This window comes from Callorhinus ursinus, unplaced genomic scaffold, assembly GCF_003265705.2.
Source record: "Callorhinus ursinus isolate GAN/ISIS: 27379988/994484 unplaced genomic scaffold, GSC_fseal_2.0 scaffold7, whole genome shotgun sequence".
NCBI classification, from domain to species: domain Eukaryota; kingdom Metazoa; phylum Chordata; class Mammalia; order Carnivora; family Otariidae; genus Callorhinus; species Callorhinus ursinus.
The window spans coordinates 28,469,074-28,491,837 of NW_027397069.1; the positions used below are offsets into that span (position 1 = coordinate 28,469,074).

Consider the following 22,764-nt stretch of genomic DNA (forward strand, 5'->3'; position numbering starts at 1 on the left):
GGGGCTCGATCCCAGGACCCCAGGACCGTGACCTGAGCTGAAGGCAGACACCCAACCAACTGAGCCACCCAGGCTCCCTTTAGTTTCCATTTTCTTAAGAAAAAAAAGAGAAAGAACAATCAAGTTACTATTTTGTCCCAACTGGTTATTCTAGCTCTTTCTCTGTTTTTCATGGAAAAGCCTCTCAAACGGACATTACCCAGCATTCTCTGCTTTATCCTCAATCTCAAGCATTAACAAGCTAGAGCCTGGCTCCATCGCCTTTGTAGCGTTACCAAAAGTCCGTTCTTACGATGGTGCCTAATTGACCCCCTCTAATCATCATTTCTCAGGTCACTCATCCCTTTTACCAAATTTGACAGGGACTGTGTTTACTTCTGATTGGGTCTTTTTCCTACTGGTTTTCCCCGTAGCTCACGGGCTTTCCTTCCAACTCCTTTATTCTTCCTTTGCCCCTGCCGCCCCCGTCGCCGCCCCTGGAGCAGACACCCTCAGCCTCTTCTTCAGCTGCAGCTTTTGTTGCCATGTTTATGGACATCAGGTCCATTCGCGACATCTGCCCTCCTGAATTGCAGTCATTCGTTTGCAGCTGCGTAAAACTAAAACCACATTTCCTTCTGTTCTTGAAGCCTCTCAATGTGTTAGTGTTCCCTTCACCTTCCTCTCTCCAGTGTCCCTAGGTTTTGCCAGTTCTTACATCTCATCTCTTCTGTTCACTCCATCCCCTTCCCTCAGGACCGCTCTGGCTTAGACTTTTGTCCCTTTACAGGTGAACCATGGCCATATCACCAAGATTATCTTGACGCTAGTCTTCCTCACTTTTAGTCATTCGACACACCGCTTGCAGATGAATTCTTACGCAGCAACATTACTCCTCTGGAATGAACTCTTCCAGCAGCTTTGCACTTTCCAGAGCCAGAAATCCCCAGACATCTGTCACCAGCCCTCAGACATTCCACCTTCTGGGCTGCACCCTTCTACGTGAACTCCTGCCTCCAGCTGCGGTGGTCGCGTGCTCTACTCATCTTCCCCGCCTCTTGCTGCTTGCTCATGCTTTCCTCACCGCACACCTAGCCGCTTCTCCACGCTGTCCTGTGAGACCCGGCCCACCTCTCCTATCATCAGCTTGACGGTTTTTCTCTCCTCTTTTCTCTGGAAATAGTGTTTCCATTATTTTGTTATAACTGTATCTTCCATTTGGAGAACTGGAACTTATTCTTAACCGTATATTGTTACTATTTAACCTCTCCAATGCTATTAGATACTCATTCAGTTGGACAACAGTCTTTTTTTAAAGGTCAGAGGCCGTATCTTAGATTACTTGACTCTTATCTGAAGTGGTTGGCAGGTGCTGTGAACGTAGTAATGCTACTTTTTAATCAGTTCTTTCCTCTATCATTTTTTCAATCACAGTAGGGGGCTTTCATAAACAACCAGAACAATGATGTTGTGATCGATATCAAATTCAGAAATAACCAAATAAATAAACCGGCTATGCATTGATTTGCCCAATTTATTTAATAAAATAACAGCCAATACATGTTTCTGCCAGAGAAACCCTGTAGCCTCTTGGACCAGTGCTGCAGGAAGCAGAGGAAAGAGAATACTGGTGATTGACACTGGGGCTGAGAAGGGAATGGCGAATTTGAACTAACTGGGGGAAGTGATGTTGATCGCTTGTAGAGGGCCTGGTGCATTTTGGAAGTGCCTATATGGTGGGTGCATTGCTATTTGTCCGATCCTATTGGTGAGCTGAGGAGTGATACTTCACCAACTCCTTGCCAATCTCCACAGGCACCTTTAGCCTTGTGGGTATTGATTGATGTGTCTGGTAGCTCTTGACCTCAAATGCCAAATTCTGAAATGAAGTGTCTCTGCATGAGCTAGGAGATCAGTTCCTGGCTCCTTTGCCTTAAAGTCATCCAAGCTTCTTGACCATCAGTTTTGGCAGTAAGAGAGCATCCTCTACAGCTCTACATCCTCTATGATTTGTGCTGAATTCGTCTGTTGGATACCATTGCCTTTGATTTATTTGGTGTCCACTTAGAGGAAAGCATATCAGGATTCACACACCGACACACAAATATGTACGTGCATTTCTTTTAAGCACATTATTTAAAATAATTAAAGACAATGGTTACATATAATTACCAGATTGGGGTCTTTCTGGCATTTGAAATTTTACTGTCAGTGAAATGTAAGCTACATTTTTTTCCTCAGAGATGGCTTATCATCTTTAGAGTCTAGTATATGCCGTTTGCATTATGCTTGTGAACGAAATGATGTAAAATTTTGTCCTACTCAAAGAAGAAAATGGTACAGCCCCATGAGCTATAACACCTTCTTGAGAGAATGCTAAATTGTAATAGATCCAATTTGGGGTGACAAAAAGCCCATATTACATAGTTTAGCTTTGCCTCTTTTTTTAGCCTAAATGAGGTATCTCAAAATTAATGCCGCCAGAGGCAGTAAAAGCGTTTGAAGTGATTCTTCAGCTGCTTACTATTCTTTCTCTACAGAGCACACTAAACAAAAGACATTACTAGTGTGACTAATAGAATAACTACCAATCAGTATGTCTTTCAATTCATGAAATTCCTCCAACTCAGTCCGCACTAATGACGAAATCAAAGGATTTCTGTTCACATGTTAAAGGACAGGAATCACAGTGCACCGTATGCGGAACCCTGAAAAATAATACATCAGACTTATACACATGCAAAATGAAGTGGAAAATTGAAGCAATTATCAGGGTATCTCAGGTTGAAGCAGGAATTGGGGAATCTGTGTCACCTGGATAAATGTCAGTTCCACAATATAAGTTGTTGCTCTCTAGACCTTATATAAATCCAACCCCCGCCCAGAATCTCATCATGGCATTATTTCTATTAACCTTTTAATGGGTCTTCTCTTTTTCTTTTACTCCTTTCTTTCTACCACTTTTCAACATTCCTGCTGTTAGTAATTCTGTACCCAATGCATGTAAAAACCATGATATGGCAAAGTGGTAGAATTAATCGATGAGTTTGTTTGCTTAAAAAAAAAAAGGTGTACAAGAATGTGTACGCACATATACTCTGTGTTTATCAATGCATATAGAATGAATGTTAGCGGTCATAACTGTTGAAAAGAATGAAAAATCACATCACTAAATAAAATAGGAAAAAGTAATTTTTAGACAATCTGTACTGCTTATATTATTATCCCAGCAAAGGAATAGCACTTTAAAATGTTTTATTTTGAAATGATTTTTGGAGTTAAAAGTTGCAAAAATACTGTAGAGGGTTCATAGATACCTTTTACTTGGCTTCCCTATTGTTGATATCTCACATAATCATAGTACCATTATGCAAACCAAGAAATTCTCATTGGTTCAACACTAAACTGCATACTTCAGGTGAATCTCAGCAGTCTCGTTACCCTGTCTACTAGTCTTGCACAAATTTCCCCAGAGGTGAGGAAGTGATGGACGCGTCTGCGTGGGCATCCTGGCCTGGGATGGGTCCTGTGTGCACACAGGGCTGGGCGCAGGCCAATGCGGACCTGAAGAACCCATCTCCTGGGAGGGTCAAAGCTTCTTTTGGATGACACCCGGACCACATCACTTTTCACTGACCATCCCTTCCACTTTGTACTTTTTCTGTAATACATATTAAACATAATCAATATTAAATTAAATATGATTATATATATTTTCTTATTCATTTTTCCAGATAGTGCAAGAACAAATCTTAGAAAAATAAAAAGGCTACTATTATAATATCACATTATCTCCTTTCATTTACAGAGCAATATTTAATATATGCCTACTTTGTACCAGACGTAGGACCTGTTACTGGCATATAGTAGAGAACTAAGGAGAAGTAGTTTCTGCTTTTCATCAAATAATCACTTCTTTTTTTTAAGATTTTATTTATTTGAAAGACAAGGAAAGCAACAGAGATAGAAAGAGCACGAGCAGGGAGGAGAGGGAGAGGTAGGCTCCCCACTGAGCATCGGGCTGCATCCCGGGACCCCAGGATCATGACCTGAGCCAAAGGCAGACGCTTAACCGCCTGAGCCACCCAGGTGCCCCAGGGAGAGAGAATCTTAAGTAGACTCCCCACTGAGCACGGAGCCCCCAGACACTGGGCTCAGTCTCACAACCCTGAGATCACAACCTGATCCGAAATCAAGAGTCGGATGCTTAACCGACTGTGCCACCCAAGTACTCCATCAAATAATCACTTACATATACAAGTGTATATAAGCCTGATAACGAGCTGTGAAGGACTAATGGAAAGAATAATGGCAGTCTGTAACATAGAGACGTGGTCCAGTTTGGTCAGTCAGGAAAAGCAAATTCGTATTTGAGCTGAGAGCTGAGAACAAGGAAGAGTTACAGAGGTGAAGGGGCGGTGTTGGAGGTTTTGTATAAAAGGAACAACACAGAGATGCCTGGCCAGCTCAGTCAGAAGAGCATGCTACTCTTGATCTCGGGGTCGTGAGTTTGAACCCCACATTGGGTGTAGAGATGACTTAAATAAAACTAAAAAAATAAAAGGAACCACACATGCAGAGACACGGATCTGAGGGAGAGAAACTGAAAGGAGGCAGGGTGACTGGATCAGAGAGAGCAGGGTGTGAGGAAGGGCGTGACTGTGGGAAAGTGAAGCTGGAGAAGTGAGCAGGGGCCAGATCATTGGCATCTTGGCCAAGTTGAGATTTAGGTCTATATCAAGAGCAGTGAAAAGCCACTAAAGGGATAGTGGAGCGAGAAGAACAGATTTGCTTTTTAAATATATCTACTGTGGCTCTAGTGCAGAAAGTGGATTGGGAGAGATTTTGGGAGTGGTGCTGCTAAGAGACAGATAGGAGTTAGGATAGGTGAGTGGCTGTGGACGGGAAGAGTGTAGAGAATGGAAGCAGTGTAGTGGACAGGCCTGAGAATGGGCTGGAAATGGGGAGAGAAGTTCAGTCAAGGGTGACTCTGTTTTCTGGGTTGCTTGATGGAGTTGATGTTGGGGCCATTTACTTACTGCCCAAGGCAACACTGAAGGAAAAACTGATTATTTTTGGCTTTTCTGACATCAAGGGAAGGGTAGAAGAGATCATGTCTTACCTCTTAATATTGGTTATGAGATCTTAGGAGCCTAAATTGAGTCATGAAACTCCCAACTTCCTATTAATGAGTGGAGATCTCTGGCATTCCCTGAATGAGTAGGAAGAGAGGTTTAAAGTCATGCAAGAAAGGAGCGCCTGGGTGGCTCAGTCAGTTAAGCGTCGACTCTTGATTTTGGCTCAGGTCATGATATCAGAGTTGTGAGATGGAGCCCTGCATCAGGCTCTGTGCTTAGCAGAGGCTGCTTCTCTCCTTTTCCCTTGCCCTCCTCCCCTTCCTGCACTTGTTGTCTCTCTCTCTCTCTCAAATTATAAATATTTTTAAAAAATAATAATAAAAATAAAGTCATGCAAGAAGTCATGCATGGTGTCCGGGCCTTAGCCTGCTGCTTTTCTCACTTAAATTGTGCCTCCATGAAATTCAGGGCTCATCAACCATTTATCTGGTAAGGATGCTCACATCTCCGGCTCTCTTCGCAAAATGCTCTGTTGAACCCCAGATCTGTATAAGCAATGGACAGAAACTTAGTGTATTTTTTTAATCCCCACACATAATCTTTATTCCTTACATTGGCTCCTCTGATCACCCAATTCACAGCTCTAGGTGTTAGCCAAAACTTGTGTCCTTATTCTGCCTTGCCTCCCCACATTTTGCACATATTTACACCAAGTCCCAGAGATAACACCTAATTTATTATGTATCTGTCTTCCTCTTACTCCTTTTTCATTCCCACTCCACTATGCCCACTGCCGCCATCTTCGATCCTGCTTTGGCAACATTTTTACCATAGGCCTCCAGTGGTTCTTCCTGTGGAATGATGCATTCTGTTCAGGCCACTCTCTACCCTGCTGCCTTTTCTAGTACACAAATCTGATGGTGTCAGTTCTAACTTTAAAAGCCTTTGGGCATTGCCCTTTAACTCTTTGAGTTAACTGCTTAGCACAATACACACGATCTTCCCAGATCAAGACCCCGTTAGTACATAATCTCCTACCCATCCAGACCTGCCAAATGCTTTACTCTAGTCACCCAGAGCAGTTTGTAGGTTTGCTCTAGGCCATCTCCACCCTTCAGTGCCTCTCCATATTGTCCTAGGGAAACTTCCGGGCCTACTCCGAAGCTTAATTAATTCACACGCCCCTTTTATCTGCTCCCATGGCCATTTATCATATTGCACGTGATGACCATTTATTGTCCAAACTCACGGTCGTACTGTAGGCTCCCTGAAGTCAAATCATGTTTGTATGGATGGAATATTCCCTCATCCAGCACAGTTCACAGGACTGAAGAGCCTAGAACAGTGTCTGACACCATAGATGTCCAATTAATATTCAAATTAATGCATAAGTAGTAGGTACACAATAAATGTTAGTTAAATTAAAGATATGAGTGATACATATATGGCTCTTAGCAGTAGAGGAAAGATTGATATTGTTGTTGCCCAGCTGACTGCCCCAATTATTAACTCCTCAGTCCCACATTTATTTGCTAATAATAATTATGTTCTGAGCCCTGAGGATGCAGTGATGACAAACATAGCCATTGCCATCCATGCTAGAAGTTACAGTCTAGGAGGGAAACAGGTCTGTTGGCGCAGTCATTACTTACTGAGTGCCTGCTCTGTGGCAGGTAGTAGAGACAGGACAGTGAGCACAAGGGAAGAGCTCCCTTGTCCCCCTTGAAGTATACTGTCTATTTGGAGAGACAGACAAAATAAACTAAACATACAAACAGACGTCATCTTCAGTTATTGTGCGCTAAGCACATGTGCTGTGAGAACTGAGAGCAAGTTGACCTACACCTTGAGATGGCTTTTTAGAGTTGAACATCTGCTAACCAGGTAACAAGAAAGGCAGAGAATCTTCGGAGTCACTGACACAGAGAGAATAAGTTGGAGATGTTGAGAGATGAGGCTGGGATTAATTAATATGATGTAATTGTGCAAACTGAATGGTCTTTTTCTAGAATCCCTCATTCTGTCGATGTATAGCAGAAATGTATGTTGTTCCCTTCAAAACAGTATATTTTTAACAAAATTTATACTGTTATAGTACATAGTGAAAAAATCTATAACGTTAATTCAGTATGATGTTTAAGGTTAGGCCACTTTTCTTTTTTTTTTTTTTAAAGATTTTATTTATTTATTTGAGAGAGAGAGAATGAGAGAGAGAGAGCATGAGAGGGAGGAGAGTCGGAGGGAGAAGCAGACTCCCTGCTGAGCAGGGAGCCCGATGCGGGACTCGATCCTGGGACTCCAGGATCATGACCTGAGCCGAAGGCAGTCGCCTAACCAACTGAGCCACCCAGGCACCCGGTTAGGCCACTTTTCTAAAAATTACATCAGTGGCTTTGCGGAAGAGAGAGAGACTACAGTATAATGAGAAGGGAAAAAAAGAACTTTTAAAAAATAGATGGCATTCGTAATGGTCATCTAATCACTAGCTTAATAAAAGTTGAGAATGAATAGGGCTCACTTCAATTTAAACGCTGGAGTCACGCACATATTTGTATTTGGTCAAGTGTAGTGTATATATTTTACAGTAAAAAACATCCAAACTAATGTGAGTAACTGTGATAACTTGTATTCAGGACAACTATGTGTAAGAAGGAAGCAATACCAAGAATTACTTTAAAATGATCTTTCATGTGATTGTGCATAGGAAAATTCTGATATTTACAAATAATTGTGGAATTACTTCTAGATTAATCTGTTCTTCCATAAATGTAGTAAACTGAGGTGTTAAAGTGTGTATTATGTTGAATAATTGGAACAATTTATGGATGAAAATATGGGCTAATAATTTTATTATAATAGGAAAAAAGGACTGAGGAATAGAAAATATTTGTACATTATGACTTCTTATGATCTTGATAATGAAAATCTGTAATCATGCTAGATGAGTAATTACCTACAATAAATATCTTATTGGTCTGTGAAATTATAGTTTATTTGGATTTTTCTCCGTATTAAGCAGGCTTTCTAACATACGAGCATGAAGGGACTCAGGTATCATTCCAACGTTGCTACTAGGTGAATGGTGCTGCCATTTTTATGTCTGGGAAGATATGGAAAGAAACACCTTAAAAAAAATTTTTTTTTAAAAAAAGATTGCAAAACCCAAACCTAGTATTCAGAGGAGATCTAGAGGTCAGGCTGGAGATAGAAATCTGAGAGTTGTTATAACATGGATGGTGATCCCCAGGCTACACCAACATTTATGGTTCAAAAGAATGAGAAGAGGAGGTTCACGCAAGGGAAAAAAAATAGGAGGAGGAAAGGCAGAAGAATGTCCCTGATGCTGAGCAGAGAAGCTTTTCGGGATGAAGTGATCGGTTTCGACAGTTGCTGCTGGAAGTTTGAGAAGATGAGGACTGAGGATTAACCATTAGATTTGAAAACATGGAAGCCATTGATGACCATGATGAAGATGGTTTCATCTTTGAAGTTAGATTGAATTGGATTCTAGAAAAAATGGGAAGCGAGGAAGTGGATGTAGCTAGAATTAATTATACCATCCAACCTTACATGTGTTGTATGTTATGTATTTAAATAGCAGCACTAATAAGAGATTTTCATAAGCAGTTAAAGAGAGATCAGTAGTTATATTACTGTGCCTTTCTTTTGAGTACCCACAAGCTTAGTATTTCGGCCAGTGCCAATTTTAGGTCAGGAAAACTAGTACTTTCACTCTGCATTTACTTAAACTATAAGATATGCAGTTGGCCTTAAGTAAGTGCAAAATCTCTTCTTGAAGCCCCTGGTGCTAATTGACTTTATCGCATCCTTTAGGGTAGTGTGGGGGGAGTGTGTATGAGTTCACAGGATGGGATGATAATGTAGAATAGGAAAAATCAGACGTAACTGTGTTCAAGTTCCAATTTTGCTGTTCACTAGCTGTGTCACCCTGGCAAGTTACTTAACTCTTCTAAGTCTATTTTCTCAAAGAAAATGTGGACAGTAAGCCTATGAAGATAAAATAAGATAATGTGTCTGATGTACTTCGTGTAGTGTCTGGCACACAGGGTTAGTTCACGGAGTGATTTTGTATTGGTGTGATTACTGACTTGTTCTCGAATAGGATGTAACTGAAATATTATGCAGTTTAGCAAACAGAAGATAGATCTTCTAATAAAGAACAGAAAAATTTGATGCCAGAGAGTAAGCCATCTCTTGGAAACCACAGTAGTTGGTTCTTATTACTCTAAACGTGTTCATCTTTCTTTGTCCCTTCCTTGCCTTTAGTGAAGTCATAGAAGCATGGTAGTTAAGACTGCAGGTCTGTAAAGCCCATTTGTTGTCTCAGTCCCCTGGAATTAGTTGGATATTCCAGGTTCATCTTCCCATCCTTTCCAATCCAGTCAACACTGCTAGTGATAATAGCCAACGTGTACTGACTGCTGCCCGGGTCCCAAGCACTGTTCTAAACACTTGACAACTGTTAACCTCATTTAAATCTCACAGCCCTGGCAGGTGGCTGCCATTACTGCCTCCATTGTACAGATGAGAAAATTGAAGCCCAGAGAGGTTAGGTGACTTGCCCTAAAATGGCATGACTCTTGGTTAAATGGTGGAGCTAGAATTCAATCCCAGGCAGGCTGGTTCCACAGTTTGTACTCTTAACCACATCTTCCTAATTTCATTTGGGGCTGGAAGATTGGATTCAAGTTGGCATAGCTTTTCTGTGGTGGGGTTAGTAAGAAAGTAGATGGTATCCTTCCCCAGCGGTCCATTAGTAACCAGTAATTTGTGTTGAGTATTGGCTTTCGTCTCCTACCTCCAGCCACCAGCCATTCAGGAAGGTCCATAAAACCATTGGGAAGAACCGGGCGATTTTATCCTCTTGATTTACGGTAAATGTTAGTTGTTAAAATACAAGATTTGAGGGTCAGGTTCTTTGGAGCTTATATCCAAAGAAGGAAGAACCATTTTTGTATTAAGATATTTTAAAAGTTCTCACATGCTAAGCAGGGAAGCTAAATTAAGCCCTGTGTTGGGCACAATTATAAACATGCTGTGTGTCTTAAATGAGTCAGTGCGTGTCGGTAGAACAGTTGGTATACATGGCCTTACTGGTATGGCTTCCCTTTTTTCCATGTAACGTAAATCCCCAAATGTGAGCATTTCCATCAGACACTAACTGTCAGTCTCAGAAGAGCACATTGTAGGATTCAGTGTGTGTTGCACAACAACCCAAATTGCTCTTTTCTTTCGCATGATTTTTTTTTCTTTCCATATCCAGCGGTTAGTACTAAGGCCTGAAACCCTTAGTTACAGAACAAAGTGGCTTAGCAGTAATCGAGCCTGTGTGAGGCTAAGAGAAGAATAATGAACATTCCCTGCAAGCTTCCTGCCTAGATGCAGGTGCAGGAATCAGGAGGTCATGAATAATGCATGACATGCAGATTAGGTGGTGGTTTCTCCTACTGGGGTTTTGACTTTGCTACCTGCCTGGCTGCTATATGTGTAAAGAAAGGAGGCAATCGCCAGAAGTGCCACAGCGTAGCCTGAGCTCACAAAAACACCTCATAGCCTTTTGAAGAAATAAAATTTGGGAGGAGCAGAAATGCAAACCCTTATGGTCTCCTTTATCACATGAAGTATGCTTCGGGTTATCAATTTACCCCCTTTCAGAAGGGGGAAAAAAAGCTTTCTTGTTTTACCATTTTAATTTAAGAAACCTCGTAATTATTTGTTCATCTCCACACAGTCATGGAATTCTTTGTAGACTGTTAAACCATTATAGGAATTGCCTACGTATGGTATTTGATCTATGGATCAATGAAATTTTGTTAAAAGATACAAATACCTAGAGGATATTGTAATTATAATTTAAACAGGCCCATTTTTCTCCACTGATACATGGAATGAGAAGCATCAGTAAGAGAATACTTCCATCATCAAACATCACCTGGTGGAATTATGATGAATGGAAATATGAAGGTTAAGGAGGAAGAAATACAGGACCTAAACATTTAAAGGATGTCGAGTGAATTAAAGAATCGTAAGTGTTCAGGCTATTACTCCTTAGAACTTCATTTAGGTAGTAGGACTCTGATAGCCTAGAGAGGCTGTAGGGAAGATTAAGAGGACTTCCTGTATTGTCCCTTGGGTCAGGGGGATTTAAGTGGGGAGATATTCTTTGGCTCATAATTCCATTTTGTTGATTGTATTTCAAGTAGACAGACTGAAACAAGAAGAAAAGAGAAGAAAAAATGAGCCGTGCTACCTTTTGTATAATTCTTCTGCATTTCTATTGCATGTTTTTTTCCTCTCTCCCCAATTTGGGGTGCCGGAATATGAGCTGGCTTTCATTTCTAGCTGAGTCTGTCATTTCCGCTAGGCCCCAGTTTGGCCAGATGCCAAGACCAACAGGTGATCCTTGTAGCTGCAAAACAGCAGGAAGTGGGCCGTGCTTGAATGAGACAGTTCAGCAGAGGGGCTGTCTGGCCTCTCTCCATCTTTCTGCGTAATTAACATCCCCTCCCCCATGCAGAGCAGAAAATCTGTGCTGAGCAGCTCAGCTGCAGCAGCCATTGAGAAGCGCTGTGAGGAAAAGAATGTTAATAAGGGATGTTGGAAGAAATAAGCCTTCCCAGTGCAAAGTGCAGTCTGGCTCTGGATTTACAGAAAGTTTGCATTTAGCCCTTCTACAGAGCTGGAACTGTATGATCCGTTTTGAAGTGATTTTCACTTGCTAAACAACTATGGAGAACTGGGTTCTAGTGAATGTTGGAGCTGTTGGTTCTGACAAGGCTCAAAGGCTCATTTAAAATTTCTGTTTTCGGGGCGCCTGAGTGGCTCAGTCATTAAGCATCTGCCTTGGGCTCAGGTCATGGTCCCAGGGTCCTGGGATCGAGCCCTGCATCGGGCTCCCTGCTCTGCAGAAAGCCTGCTTCTCCCTCTCCCACTCTCTCTGCTTGTGTTCCCTCTTTCGCTGTGTCTCTGTCAAATAAATAAAATCTTTAAAAAATGAAAATAAAAATATAAAATAAAATTTCTGTTTTCTTTCCTGTAAATGAGAGAAATGTGTGGGACATAATGATACCACAAGCTGAAAGTGCCTAGATCTCACAAATTACAGCAAAGACAGAACAAAGCAGGAAGTTGGCTACAAGGAAGCAGGAAGTAGGGCATATTGTCTTGCCAGTGAGTGACCCACAAAGGGGTGGAGGTTCAGCAGCTAGCTCCTGATTGGAAGATATCAGCAGTTCTTGGAAATATAAGCTATTCCAGTGGATGATTGTAACCCTGGAAACTTGTAATACAATGTAGTTTTTACTTCTCCATTATTTAGCTAAACTTTTGAATTGACTGCCTTCCTCAAAGCCCAGCTGCAGAGCATCACATCTCGAAAGCTTTTCTCCTAGAAGTAACTGTTCACCTTCTTTCCTCTCCCAGTCTCAGATTCTGTTCCTGGACATTTGGATGAAGTTATTGTGGGGGAAGAAAAACAAAACAAAACAAAACTCTTTTATCTTCTCAGGTTCTGTGTCTGGGGGCCTGCATGTTAAACTGACAAAAGATTAAATAAATAAACAAACAAATGGACAAAAGATTAGCAAGAGGGGGAAGAAAAACCCATTTATTACACATGCAGCATGCATACTTGCAGGAATGCTCAGTGATGAGTAACTCAAAGGGGTGGTTAAAAATGTGGATCTTATATACCATTTTGACAAAGAGTGATAAGTTGTGGAGGAGTGACTAGTCAAAAGGGGAGTTTGAGCTTCTAGGAGGGTGAATTGTGGGAAGGGACAGGGGAATCTAAGGGTAAATAAGGGTTATTTATGCAGACTCATCTCAGTACCATGTCTGAGTAAAGAGTTGTATGTTGTGCTCTTCTTCCTGGTATTGGAAGTGGGGGGAGGGGAACACCTTTACAAAGGAAAATTTCCTTTACAAAAGGGAAATTCATGTCCTGGTTTTTAGGCATATAAAGGGAAAATAGAGAGCTCCTCCTACAGCTGCCGTTTCCTACTTGCTTTCAACTCAAAATAATCCTGAGGCCAAAGTAGCATATTCTGGGATGGCATATCCTGATCTCTTTCATTATCTTGCTTTTTAGGGTTTGTAATCCAGTAGTCGACTCAGGCAGTTTGCACTTACTGTCTCTTTGTATCCCTGGTGGGAAGAGGTAGCAGAAGGGACTCATCCTAGGCAAACACCATACGTTTTACATTACTTTTACCCACTTCTAAACCTGGCAAGGATCAGCTAGTCAGTAACTTTTGGTTGGACTGAATGAATCTGTCATTTGATTAACACTGGGGGTCAGGCTTTTGGGGATCCGCACAGTGAACATTGTGACAAGCCATTGTTACGTTAAAAGTGGTACAAAAGGAAAGAGACAGCAGGTTTGCATGCATAGGAATTTAACTGTGTTCATTTACTAAGAGGTGATTAAATTCTGGGGCATTCTATATTAAGCATACCTACAAGAGATCATTTATAAACCAGCTCTTCTTTTTTTTAATTTGTTCATTTGTAATCGGGAATGTGCTTTTTTTAATGACTAGATTATTCTCATCCACCTACAGGGTACATCCGTCCCCAGTATCAAGGGTCCGGGGAAATCGAATGAATAATCAGAAGTTTGCTTGGTGAGTATATAGTCTAAGCTATAATAATTTGTAAGTCTTATGGGAAGTTTTAATTGGGTAATGTTAAAACAGAAGAGAATTATTTCTGCTTCTCTGTAGAGAATACATTTCCACTAACCAAATTACATAGTCTCCCTTTCCTTTGAAAAGTTCTAAATAGAAGCAATAAAGTTCCTTCTCAGCCAAAGCCCTTCATTCACCGAAAACTGAGGCAACATTTTTCCCCCTAACAGATGCGGAATATTTTCTAGGATTATCCACTGTTGTATTTTTAAAGAATGTTTCTCTTTTTTTTGAAGCTATTATAAATTTTTTAGTGAGATTTAGGCAACAATTCAGATTTTTCTCAGGTACCAACTTCTACTTCTCATATTTTCATAGTAAATTAATCTATTATTAATTTTGATGATTACTATTTAGATGATTTTTTCTCATCTTAGCCATAAATATCTAGGAATTTCTTTTGTTCGTTCTTTCTTTCTTTCTCACTCTCTCTTTCTCTCTTTCTTTCTTCTTAAATTTAGGGCATATGAAGACCTTTTGTTTTCTTTTTCTTCTTTCTCTTTCTTTTTTCTTTTGGCTTAAAACAATACACATTTATTCTCTTAAAGTTTTGGAGTTAAAAAGTCCAAAAGGAGTCTTATGGGGCTAAATCAAGGTGTCAGTTGGGTTGATTCCTTTTGGAGGTTCTAGGGGGGAATCCATTCCTGGCATTTTCTGTCTTTCAGAGGTCATTCTCGGTCCTTGGCTTATGGCCCTACATTACATGCCTGTCTCCGCCTCCTTTCCATGTCACCACATTGTCTCCTTCCTTTCTGTAGTCAAATCTCTTTCTGCCTTCCTTCTACGGACACTTGGGATCGCATCTCAGGCACACCATTAGATAGCCTGGAATGATCTTTCTATCTCAAGATCCTTAATCATATCTGCCAAATCCACTTTGCCATGGAAGGTAATATTCATGAGGTCCAGTGATTAGGACATGGATCAAAGATCTTTGACTAACTAGTTCTTGAAAATAAATAAATCGATAGGTAAATAAATGGAACTTCCCAGAAATGACCTGAAAAATTATTAGCCACAAAACATTGACTACTCATTCTTTAAAGAAGTAATTTAAACTGTTTCACAAATGTTTCATGTGAAGCAAACAAAAAAAATTAATGTACCATATTTGTTTACATTTACTCCATGCCAAAAAATTAACCTTTCTACACATATCTTCAAAAAATGAAAGAAAAGAAAAAGAAAAATGTGAGCCGTGCACTGTATTACTTGAAAAGGGAATGGAAATTCACAGATCTCCATTTGTACTTCATTGGATTGTGCTTAGAATGGGATTTTGATTAAAAACTATGGCTTTTTTTTAAGTGTGGGAAGATGATTACCAAAGATTGAGCTTCCAAATTAATTTTATTCCTAAATCAGGATTATTTTTAGACTGACAAAATAATGATTCTTTGAGTTTGAATAGTGTGTAATCAACTCACCTCCCTTCCCCCATTAAATCTAATTAACCCTCACAATAGCTTGGTGATGTTGTTAAATATTATGCTTTTCTTTTTCACAGAGGGGGAAATGGAGCACAAAGAATATAGCCATTTGCTTCTACACTGTCTAAAAGCAGGGGCATCCTTCATGGTTTCTCACAGTCACTAAAGCATATTGTCCCCTGTCACACCTGGAAAGCTAAGAGAATAAAAATGCTGATGCCGTTACACAAAAGGAAAGGGAGAAACAGGTCCTTTCTTGACTGCGCAGAATTGATATTCCTTCTCAGTACAAGGCATACTGCACTAAAGAAACTTTATAACATACAGAGAATATGAGATGCTCAAGTGAGCAACATCAGCTAATGAATACAGTACGGCATTGCCAGGTAGCATATCCACTTTCTAGCAACTGATTTCTCAATGGCTAAATGTTGATCACTGAGTAAATAACAAATATTCTTTCCTTCACTCTTCCTTTCTGAAGTCTTGGTGTAATGGAACTTGTTCCTACATAATTCATAGCACGTTATTTGGTTAGTAAGTTTAAACCACTTTTATCTCCAGAGAAGTAGTCCATGAAAAACAAAAAGGATTTTTACTACTAGCCTTGAGAAAATTCAACTTTTATTTATTCAGCAACATTTATTTACAGTCTCTGGCACTGTGAAAAGCACTAGATTAGAAAGATAAATAAAACATGGTTTCTGTCCTCAAGGGGCTCACTCTCTTGTAGTTGAGTGAGGGGTGTGTGTGAGAGAGAGAGAGAGAGAGAGAGGTCACATCACGAATATGTAATACACAATATTATATCATATAAACAACATAAAATATGTAATAAAATGTGGATAATGTACTAAGGAAGTATACTTAGAGGGAAATGTTATCAATTCTGTTTAAGACCAATTTGAGAGTAGCTAGTGCAGAAGAGAAAAAGTATAAAGGAAAACAACTTTAAGGAAATCTATGCCAGAGAAAGTTTCTGTGTAAGGACCCGGAATTAGTAGGAAAAGCAGAGGGTTGAGTTATTGCTTCCATTATATATTGAAACTCATATACAAGGGCCTGGAGACATTTCTAAATTAACTATAGTAGGAACATACATGGATTTAAAACATGTGCTTTATTTGGTCATGAGTTAGTTAAGATTCCTATTACATATACTACCTCGAAGTTTCCTTAAGTAAATGCTATGAGGCTGGTATATGGAAAGAAATCAGCTGGCTAGGAAGAAGCCAGTGACTCACCCAGCATCGATATCCAGTTAAGTGATAAACACTTGCTATTTCTCTGTGAAAGATTGGCTCTGGAAATTCAGAAACTTTAAACACTCTTGCTAGCCATAGAGATAAAGAGGAAGTGACTGTTGATCTTCCCCAAATAGAAGTTTGGGATAATTTATAGAGTTATAAGATAAATTCAACACTAGGTTGGCTCTGGCTTGAGTTAGATCTGCAAACACCATATGTGAGTGATGCTGGGTGATTTTGTGCAGTTGGGTTAGCAAATGCTCCAATCAGTTAAAAAATATTATTCATCAGAAAAGCAATTAAGCTTCACTAAAACGTGAAAAGGTTTGAACTTATAAGTTATGCATAGGAAATGCATGACAATTGATAGGTTGTAAATGTCAGTGGCTGTGGTTGAGCTATGAAACCAGTGTTTATTATTGAGTAAAGGTGGTTTAAAATTTTAGGTAGTGTTTTCCTCTGCATAATGTTAATATGGGAGGACATCCACTGGCCTCATTCCTATGGCAGCCTTTCTTCTCTCTGGAACTGAAGTAATGGGTGGAAAAGAATGTCTGTTCAAGGCAAACAGACCTGCTTGAATGGAAGGAAAATGTGGTAACAAATATCCATACCCAGGGAGGAGATGAAAGCACCAGGACATGTAAGGGGTCCAGTGACAGATGTTAGGATGGAGCCAGGTTTGCTGTAACTCTCTGCTGACTTCCAGGGATTAAAGAATGTCAGTAAGAACTTCATGACGGATATGTTAGCACCCCAGTAAAGAACGCGAGATCATTGTACAACTCATTTAATATTCAGTTAATCAAAGGTAGCAATCCAACCAGACATAAACTCTGTCCCTCAGAATGGCGCTCCCCTCCCTGCCACCCCACTATAGTAACATTTGTTGATTTGAGGATTGATGAAGCCTTTGAGGCTCAGCGTGTGAATTTCATTCTCTCTTTCATGGGCACATCTGTCTTTCCTTCACCACTGACCCTAAGCAGAGGTAATCATAGCTTCCTTTGTCCCGATAACTATCAAAACCTTTTTTAGAGCATTTACCACTCTTTCTTGCATGTAATGTCAGGGGAAAAAAATTTTGCTCCATTGAGGGGAAATGGGGCAAGTTTTATTAGAATTGAATGTGCAGTTAGACTTTTGTTCTTTACCGATCTTTTTGTGTGAAGCTATTATATTCTGATATCAATCCCACAGAGAGTGGCTGTTTCCATATCGTCTTTTGGTTGTTTTATTCCCAAAGATGTAATAGAGATCTGGAACCTGTGTTTGGTGTGTATGTGTAGGTTGGAGGGAGCAGGACAGGGAGGGGCTTGGTGGCAAATACCTCTGAACTGAAATTGATTTCAGGCTCCAGAAATTTCCAGAATCAGTGGGAATGTTCCGGAGACATAAACATTGGTGGATGCTCGTTTTTAGCTTTGCACCCTTTCTTCTGTCCTCTTCATTTCACCCTCTACCCTGCTCCATTCCTAAAGATTTAGAGGACTTGGGTATATGTCATTTTTGAGTGACTGTCATAGTGGTGCGTATGCTGTGCACCCAAACATCCATCTAGGGCTCTTCTGTAAGAGTGGTAGTGGGCGTTACATAATAGAGATTCTATGGGCTATTTATATAATGACATAGAAAATAAAGTATTGTTAACAGGAATTATCAGCAGTCAAATAGAAGTAATTTGTTCTAACCAGTTGGATGCTGCCACCACCCGTCTCAATTATGGTTTATTTCTTACCAACATGCCTGCTGAGATGTTAGGTAGCTGTCTACACCAGGAAGCTCCAGTTTTAATAGGATAACTATGCAAATTATGACACATTCTGAATGTGAATCACATTTCGCATTTGGATATGACAAAGTACTGTGTCACAAATTTCACTGTGATGTTTTATTGTTGGCTGTAGAGTGCTACCGTGAACTCAAATGTTTAAATGCATACAGTTGCAAATGTTAGATGTGATTTCACAAAATCTTTCTGAAAGTATAACTAGTGTATCTTTGTCATAAAAATAAGAACACTTCTTGTTTAAACTTTTTGCCTTACTAGAGGAAGGCACCGAAGTTGTTGATACTGGGAACCTCTCAGAAAGCTGATGCAGCACTGGTCCGTTAGGGAGGGACAGAGCATTTCCAAATGTAGGAATCCGTTTCAGAGCTGAAGGAAAGGACAGCACGGTAACATGGCAGACGTGGGCACAAACCCAGGTCTCTACAAACCTGTCTGGTCATCGTTCTACTGTGTAGCAGTGGCACCCTGCTTACGATGAAGTGAGGTAGGTACTTAATTCATTACCAGTTAAGCAGAAGGCTTTTATCTGGGAAATTCCCATGACACTGGTATGATCCCAGGAGCGAAGGGAGACAGAGGAGAGGTCCTAACCAAAGAAGACATTGCCGCCCACTCTACCATGCGGCAGTTACTCTTTGCCAGAGTGCTTACTCAGCATCTTAGGGATCCTTGCATGCTCATTATTTATAGATAATATTGATTATATTATTTTAATTACCAGAACATTCCACCGCTTTGCTTCTTGACTTACAGAGCAAAAATTACGGTAATATGTATGGACATTAGTATGTGTAAATTTTAGTTCCCAGAAGGGCCTGCCTGGCCTCATGAGTTTTTTAGTCTATACTTGTTGGCAAATAAGTAACCGCAGGTTGCCTTTAGATTTAGTTTGGAAGCATGCTGTCTCCCGTGTTTGATAACAAATTCGGAAAATGGGCCATAGTTCATGTAATCGTGAACCAGTTTGCAAGTTCTCTGTATTCATACTGAATTACAATGAAAAGAAGTGCCTCCAGGGTGTTGCTACATTTTAATTCCCTCCAAAATTCACATCTTTTGGTATGTTATAGTCCACTTTCAGCTATTAAATTCTTTAATTACCTCCACCACCTCCTCAGAGCTTGGTGACAATTGTGTGTACTTCAAAATTGTATGCTGTCTTTCCCATTGACCTTATTAAAGACCTTCAGTCTAATTTTCCTGAATTCGCCATTACCCAGAATTTCAGCAAGAAACCTCATGATAAAAGTGTTTCACATTCCTGTTAGTATCAGCTGATTTTTGTCTCTAGTATTGCTTCTGTCACAATAGAGAAGATTTGGGGGGAAAAATCAAAGAAGGTTATTTTCTGCAATTATTTCCTTAATTATAGAAGAATTAGGGCTATAAGATCATGCTGAGCCATAAAGGTCACCACTTCTGAGACATTTTTCTTGTCTTTTTTTTTTTTTAAGATTTTATTTATTTATTTGACAGAGAGTGACACAGCGAGAGAGGGAACACAAGCAGGGGGAGTGGGAGAGGGAGAAGCAGGCTTCCCGCCAAGCAGGGAGCCCGATGAGGGGCTTGATCCCAGGACCCTGGGACCGTGACCTGAGCCGAAGGCAGATGCTTAATGACTGAGCCACCCAGGTGCCCCCTGAGACATTTTTTATTAAAGTCCAAGAGTATTTTGTTTTTACCAACCTGCGACTCAGAAGCACATTTGCATCTTATCTGAGAGAAGAACCCAGAGGGCAGGCATGTCATGGTACTCTTTGTTGAGTCCCGAGATCTTCCCGGCACTGTAGTGAGGTGTGCCGCTATCGTGTAACAAAACATCTCTGTTTTATTAACTAATTTTATTTTTTTAAGGTTTTTTTTTTTTTTTTTTTATTTAAGTAATCTCCATCCCTCCTCCCCCCAGTGTGGGGTTTGAACTCACGACTCCGAGATCGCGATTCTCATGCTCTACCAACTGAACCAGCCAGGCACCTCTTATTAACTAATTTTAGCATGACCAATAAATATTAGTGCAGTATTCAAAAGGACTTCTTTGGAAAATCCAAAAATTTGTGGAGTCTGAACAACACACTTGTAAATAACACATGGAGTCACAGAAGAAAGTTGAGAAATTTAGAAATATTCTTACATCAATGAAAATGAGAACACAACTTATCAAAATTTGTGAAATGCACCAAAAGCAGTGCTTATAAGGAAATTTATTGCATCAAATATATTTATTAGAAAATAAGAAAGATCTCAAATTAGTGGTCTAAGGTTCCATGTTAGGAAACCAGAAAAAGAAGAGTAAACTAAATCCAAAGTAAGCAAAAGAAAAATTAAAAAAATGAATTGTTTGTAATTCTGGGCTTTATAACATTTTTCATATAATTGTTATTTTTTTAGGTTGGTAAAGGATATTTAAAACTACACAATCTGAAATCATGAGTTACTTTGGGGAAGCTACTTAAACCATAGCTTTTTATAGAGTTTTAAGTTGCGTGGTGTACATTATTCTCTATCACAGTCCCCTCCCAGTTAAACCTGTCCAGATGTAGAACTTTAAAATAATGGTTGTGTTGTAAGGAAACATGAAGAACAAGATTATGTAGGAGTCATTAATGAGTAACAGAATAAAACTGTGTTCCAGTATGAAAAAAATATGTGTCTCTGAAAGTACCAGTACAAGCCATGTTGCAATTAATATATCAAATTAAAATGAAGAAAGACCTTATATTATACAATTGCTAGTTCACTGCCCATGTATGTTCAGAGAAATCTCCATAACTAGAAAAGCCACATTCTCTTTTAGTCCTTCATAGTATTTTTCAGTGAATAAATTTGGAATGGAAACATGGGCTAATCATAGTTGTCTTCTAAATACATATTTGAAAGATGTAATGACTAATATTGGGACCCAATCAAAAATCCTAATGTATTCTTGAATATGCTGGGAACACTGCTCAAGATAATAAATCTTAAGGGGATTTCCCTGTGAGAAGGCTGGATGTGTCAGTACTATTTTGATCTTCATTTATCAGTCATATTTGCAATGTCATCTTTTAGTCATGGAGATTTCTCTGTACGTGGACAGTGAACTGGCTATTTTAAAATTAAATATATTCTCACCTTACCATGATTTTTCTCAGCTGGCCCCTGGACTTTCATAAAGTTCCCTAGTAATTTCCTTAAAATCAGCTATTACATTTCTTAGTACAGCACTAGGTTACCTAAGGTAGGATAGGTATCCTCATAATTAATATATTTCTTCTAATCAATTTTAAGAGGGCAATAGATAGTATGTGATATCTTTATCCAAAAATTAGTATCTACCAATAGCACACCAGTTTGAGTCACACCTGCTCCATTAAGCCCATAGTTAAGAAGTAGCTGGAGGGGGGTGCCTGGGTGGCTCAGTCCATTGAGTGTCAGACTCTTGACTTCCGCTCCTCTTGATTTCGGCTCAGGTCGTGATCCCAGGGTTGTGAGATGGAGCCCCGCGTTGGACTCAGCGGGGAGTCTGCTTGGGACCCTCTCCCTCTCCCTCTGCCCCTCCCCCCCACTCATGTGTTCTCAATAAATAAATAAATAAAATCTTAAAAAAATAAGTAGCTGGAGAGCTGCAGACCCTGCTGGAACCCGCTGTCTACTTGTAGCCATTGCCTTTGTTTGGATTTTTCACTCAGTTTAGTCTCCTTTATCAGGTGAGGTTTCTTTGTCAGAAGTAATAGAAAGCGACTGAGTCAAATTACATCCTTTAGAAAAGCAGGGATTTAAAATCACCCATAAAATTAAATTAACATTATTGTAAAATTGAAGTATCTCCACTTCCATCAGCTTTCTCATTCCTCTGTTCTTGGCCTCCCCCCCCCCGCCCCCCCACAAGACTCTAAAGAAAAACATGGCTGTCCTTAGAGTGTGCTGTTGATAGGAATGGAGAAAGAAAACAGCTTTCTGTCATTTTTCACTTGAGACCTGAATTATTTTGTACTCTTTGAAGAATGCTATACCTTAGCTGCAAGAACAGACTGATTTCTTACAGTGAAAGTAGCTTACAGTAATCTTCCCCAAAGTTTACAGGCTGTGAAGTATTTGGGAAAGAGAAGGAAGTGTGGAGTTAAGAGTGGAGGCAGGAAACAAAGGCCAAAGGAGACCATGTTGAGAACAGAAGGAGACTGCTGCCACCTAGAGGTAGAAGTTGGTAAATTTTGAGACCACTGTGAGCGCTCATAGAAGGATCTGGAGAGTAGGTATTAATGTAATAGTACCATAAAACCAGAATGCAGCCAGTTGGTTCAATCCCTACCTCTAGGTGGGACTAGACTCATTCTATCCCCTTCCCTATTGGTAGAGTGCCCATGTTTCCTATGAAATATTGCTGACCCTAGTAGGTTTTTCTATCTTTGCAGACGGTAACCTTGTTTTCAATCATAAAAACTTATGTGAAGTAATCAGAAATCTTCCCCCTATACAATACAATCTCAGTTTTTTGAAGGAGTCACTATTACCCTGCCTAATAGAGAGTGTGTTTCCCATAATCCACACTAT

General features: G+C 39.9%; 1 protein-coding gene across 8 annotated transcripts in view; it reads left to right on the forward strand.

Moving 5' to 3' along the window:
• The window catches only part of KLF12 (KLF transcription factor 12), a 407,535-nt gene that overhangs the window by 325,442 nt on the left and 59,329 nt on the right, over nt 1–22,764 (forward strand). For all 8 annotated transcript variants that reach the window (XM_073894448.1, XM_025874745.2, XM_025874747.2 and 5 more), the window contains one exon: nt 13,640–13,702. In XM_073894448.1, the coding sequence (XP_073750549.1) occupies nt 13,640–13,702 (63 nt within the window). The remainder of the gene's footprint in view (nt 1–13,639; nt 13,703–22,764) is intronic.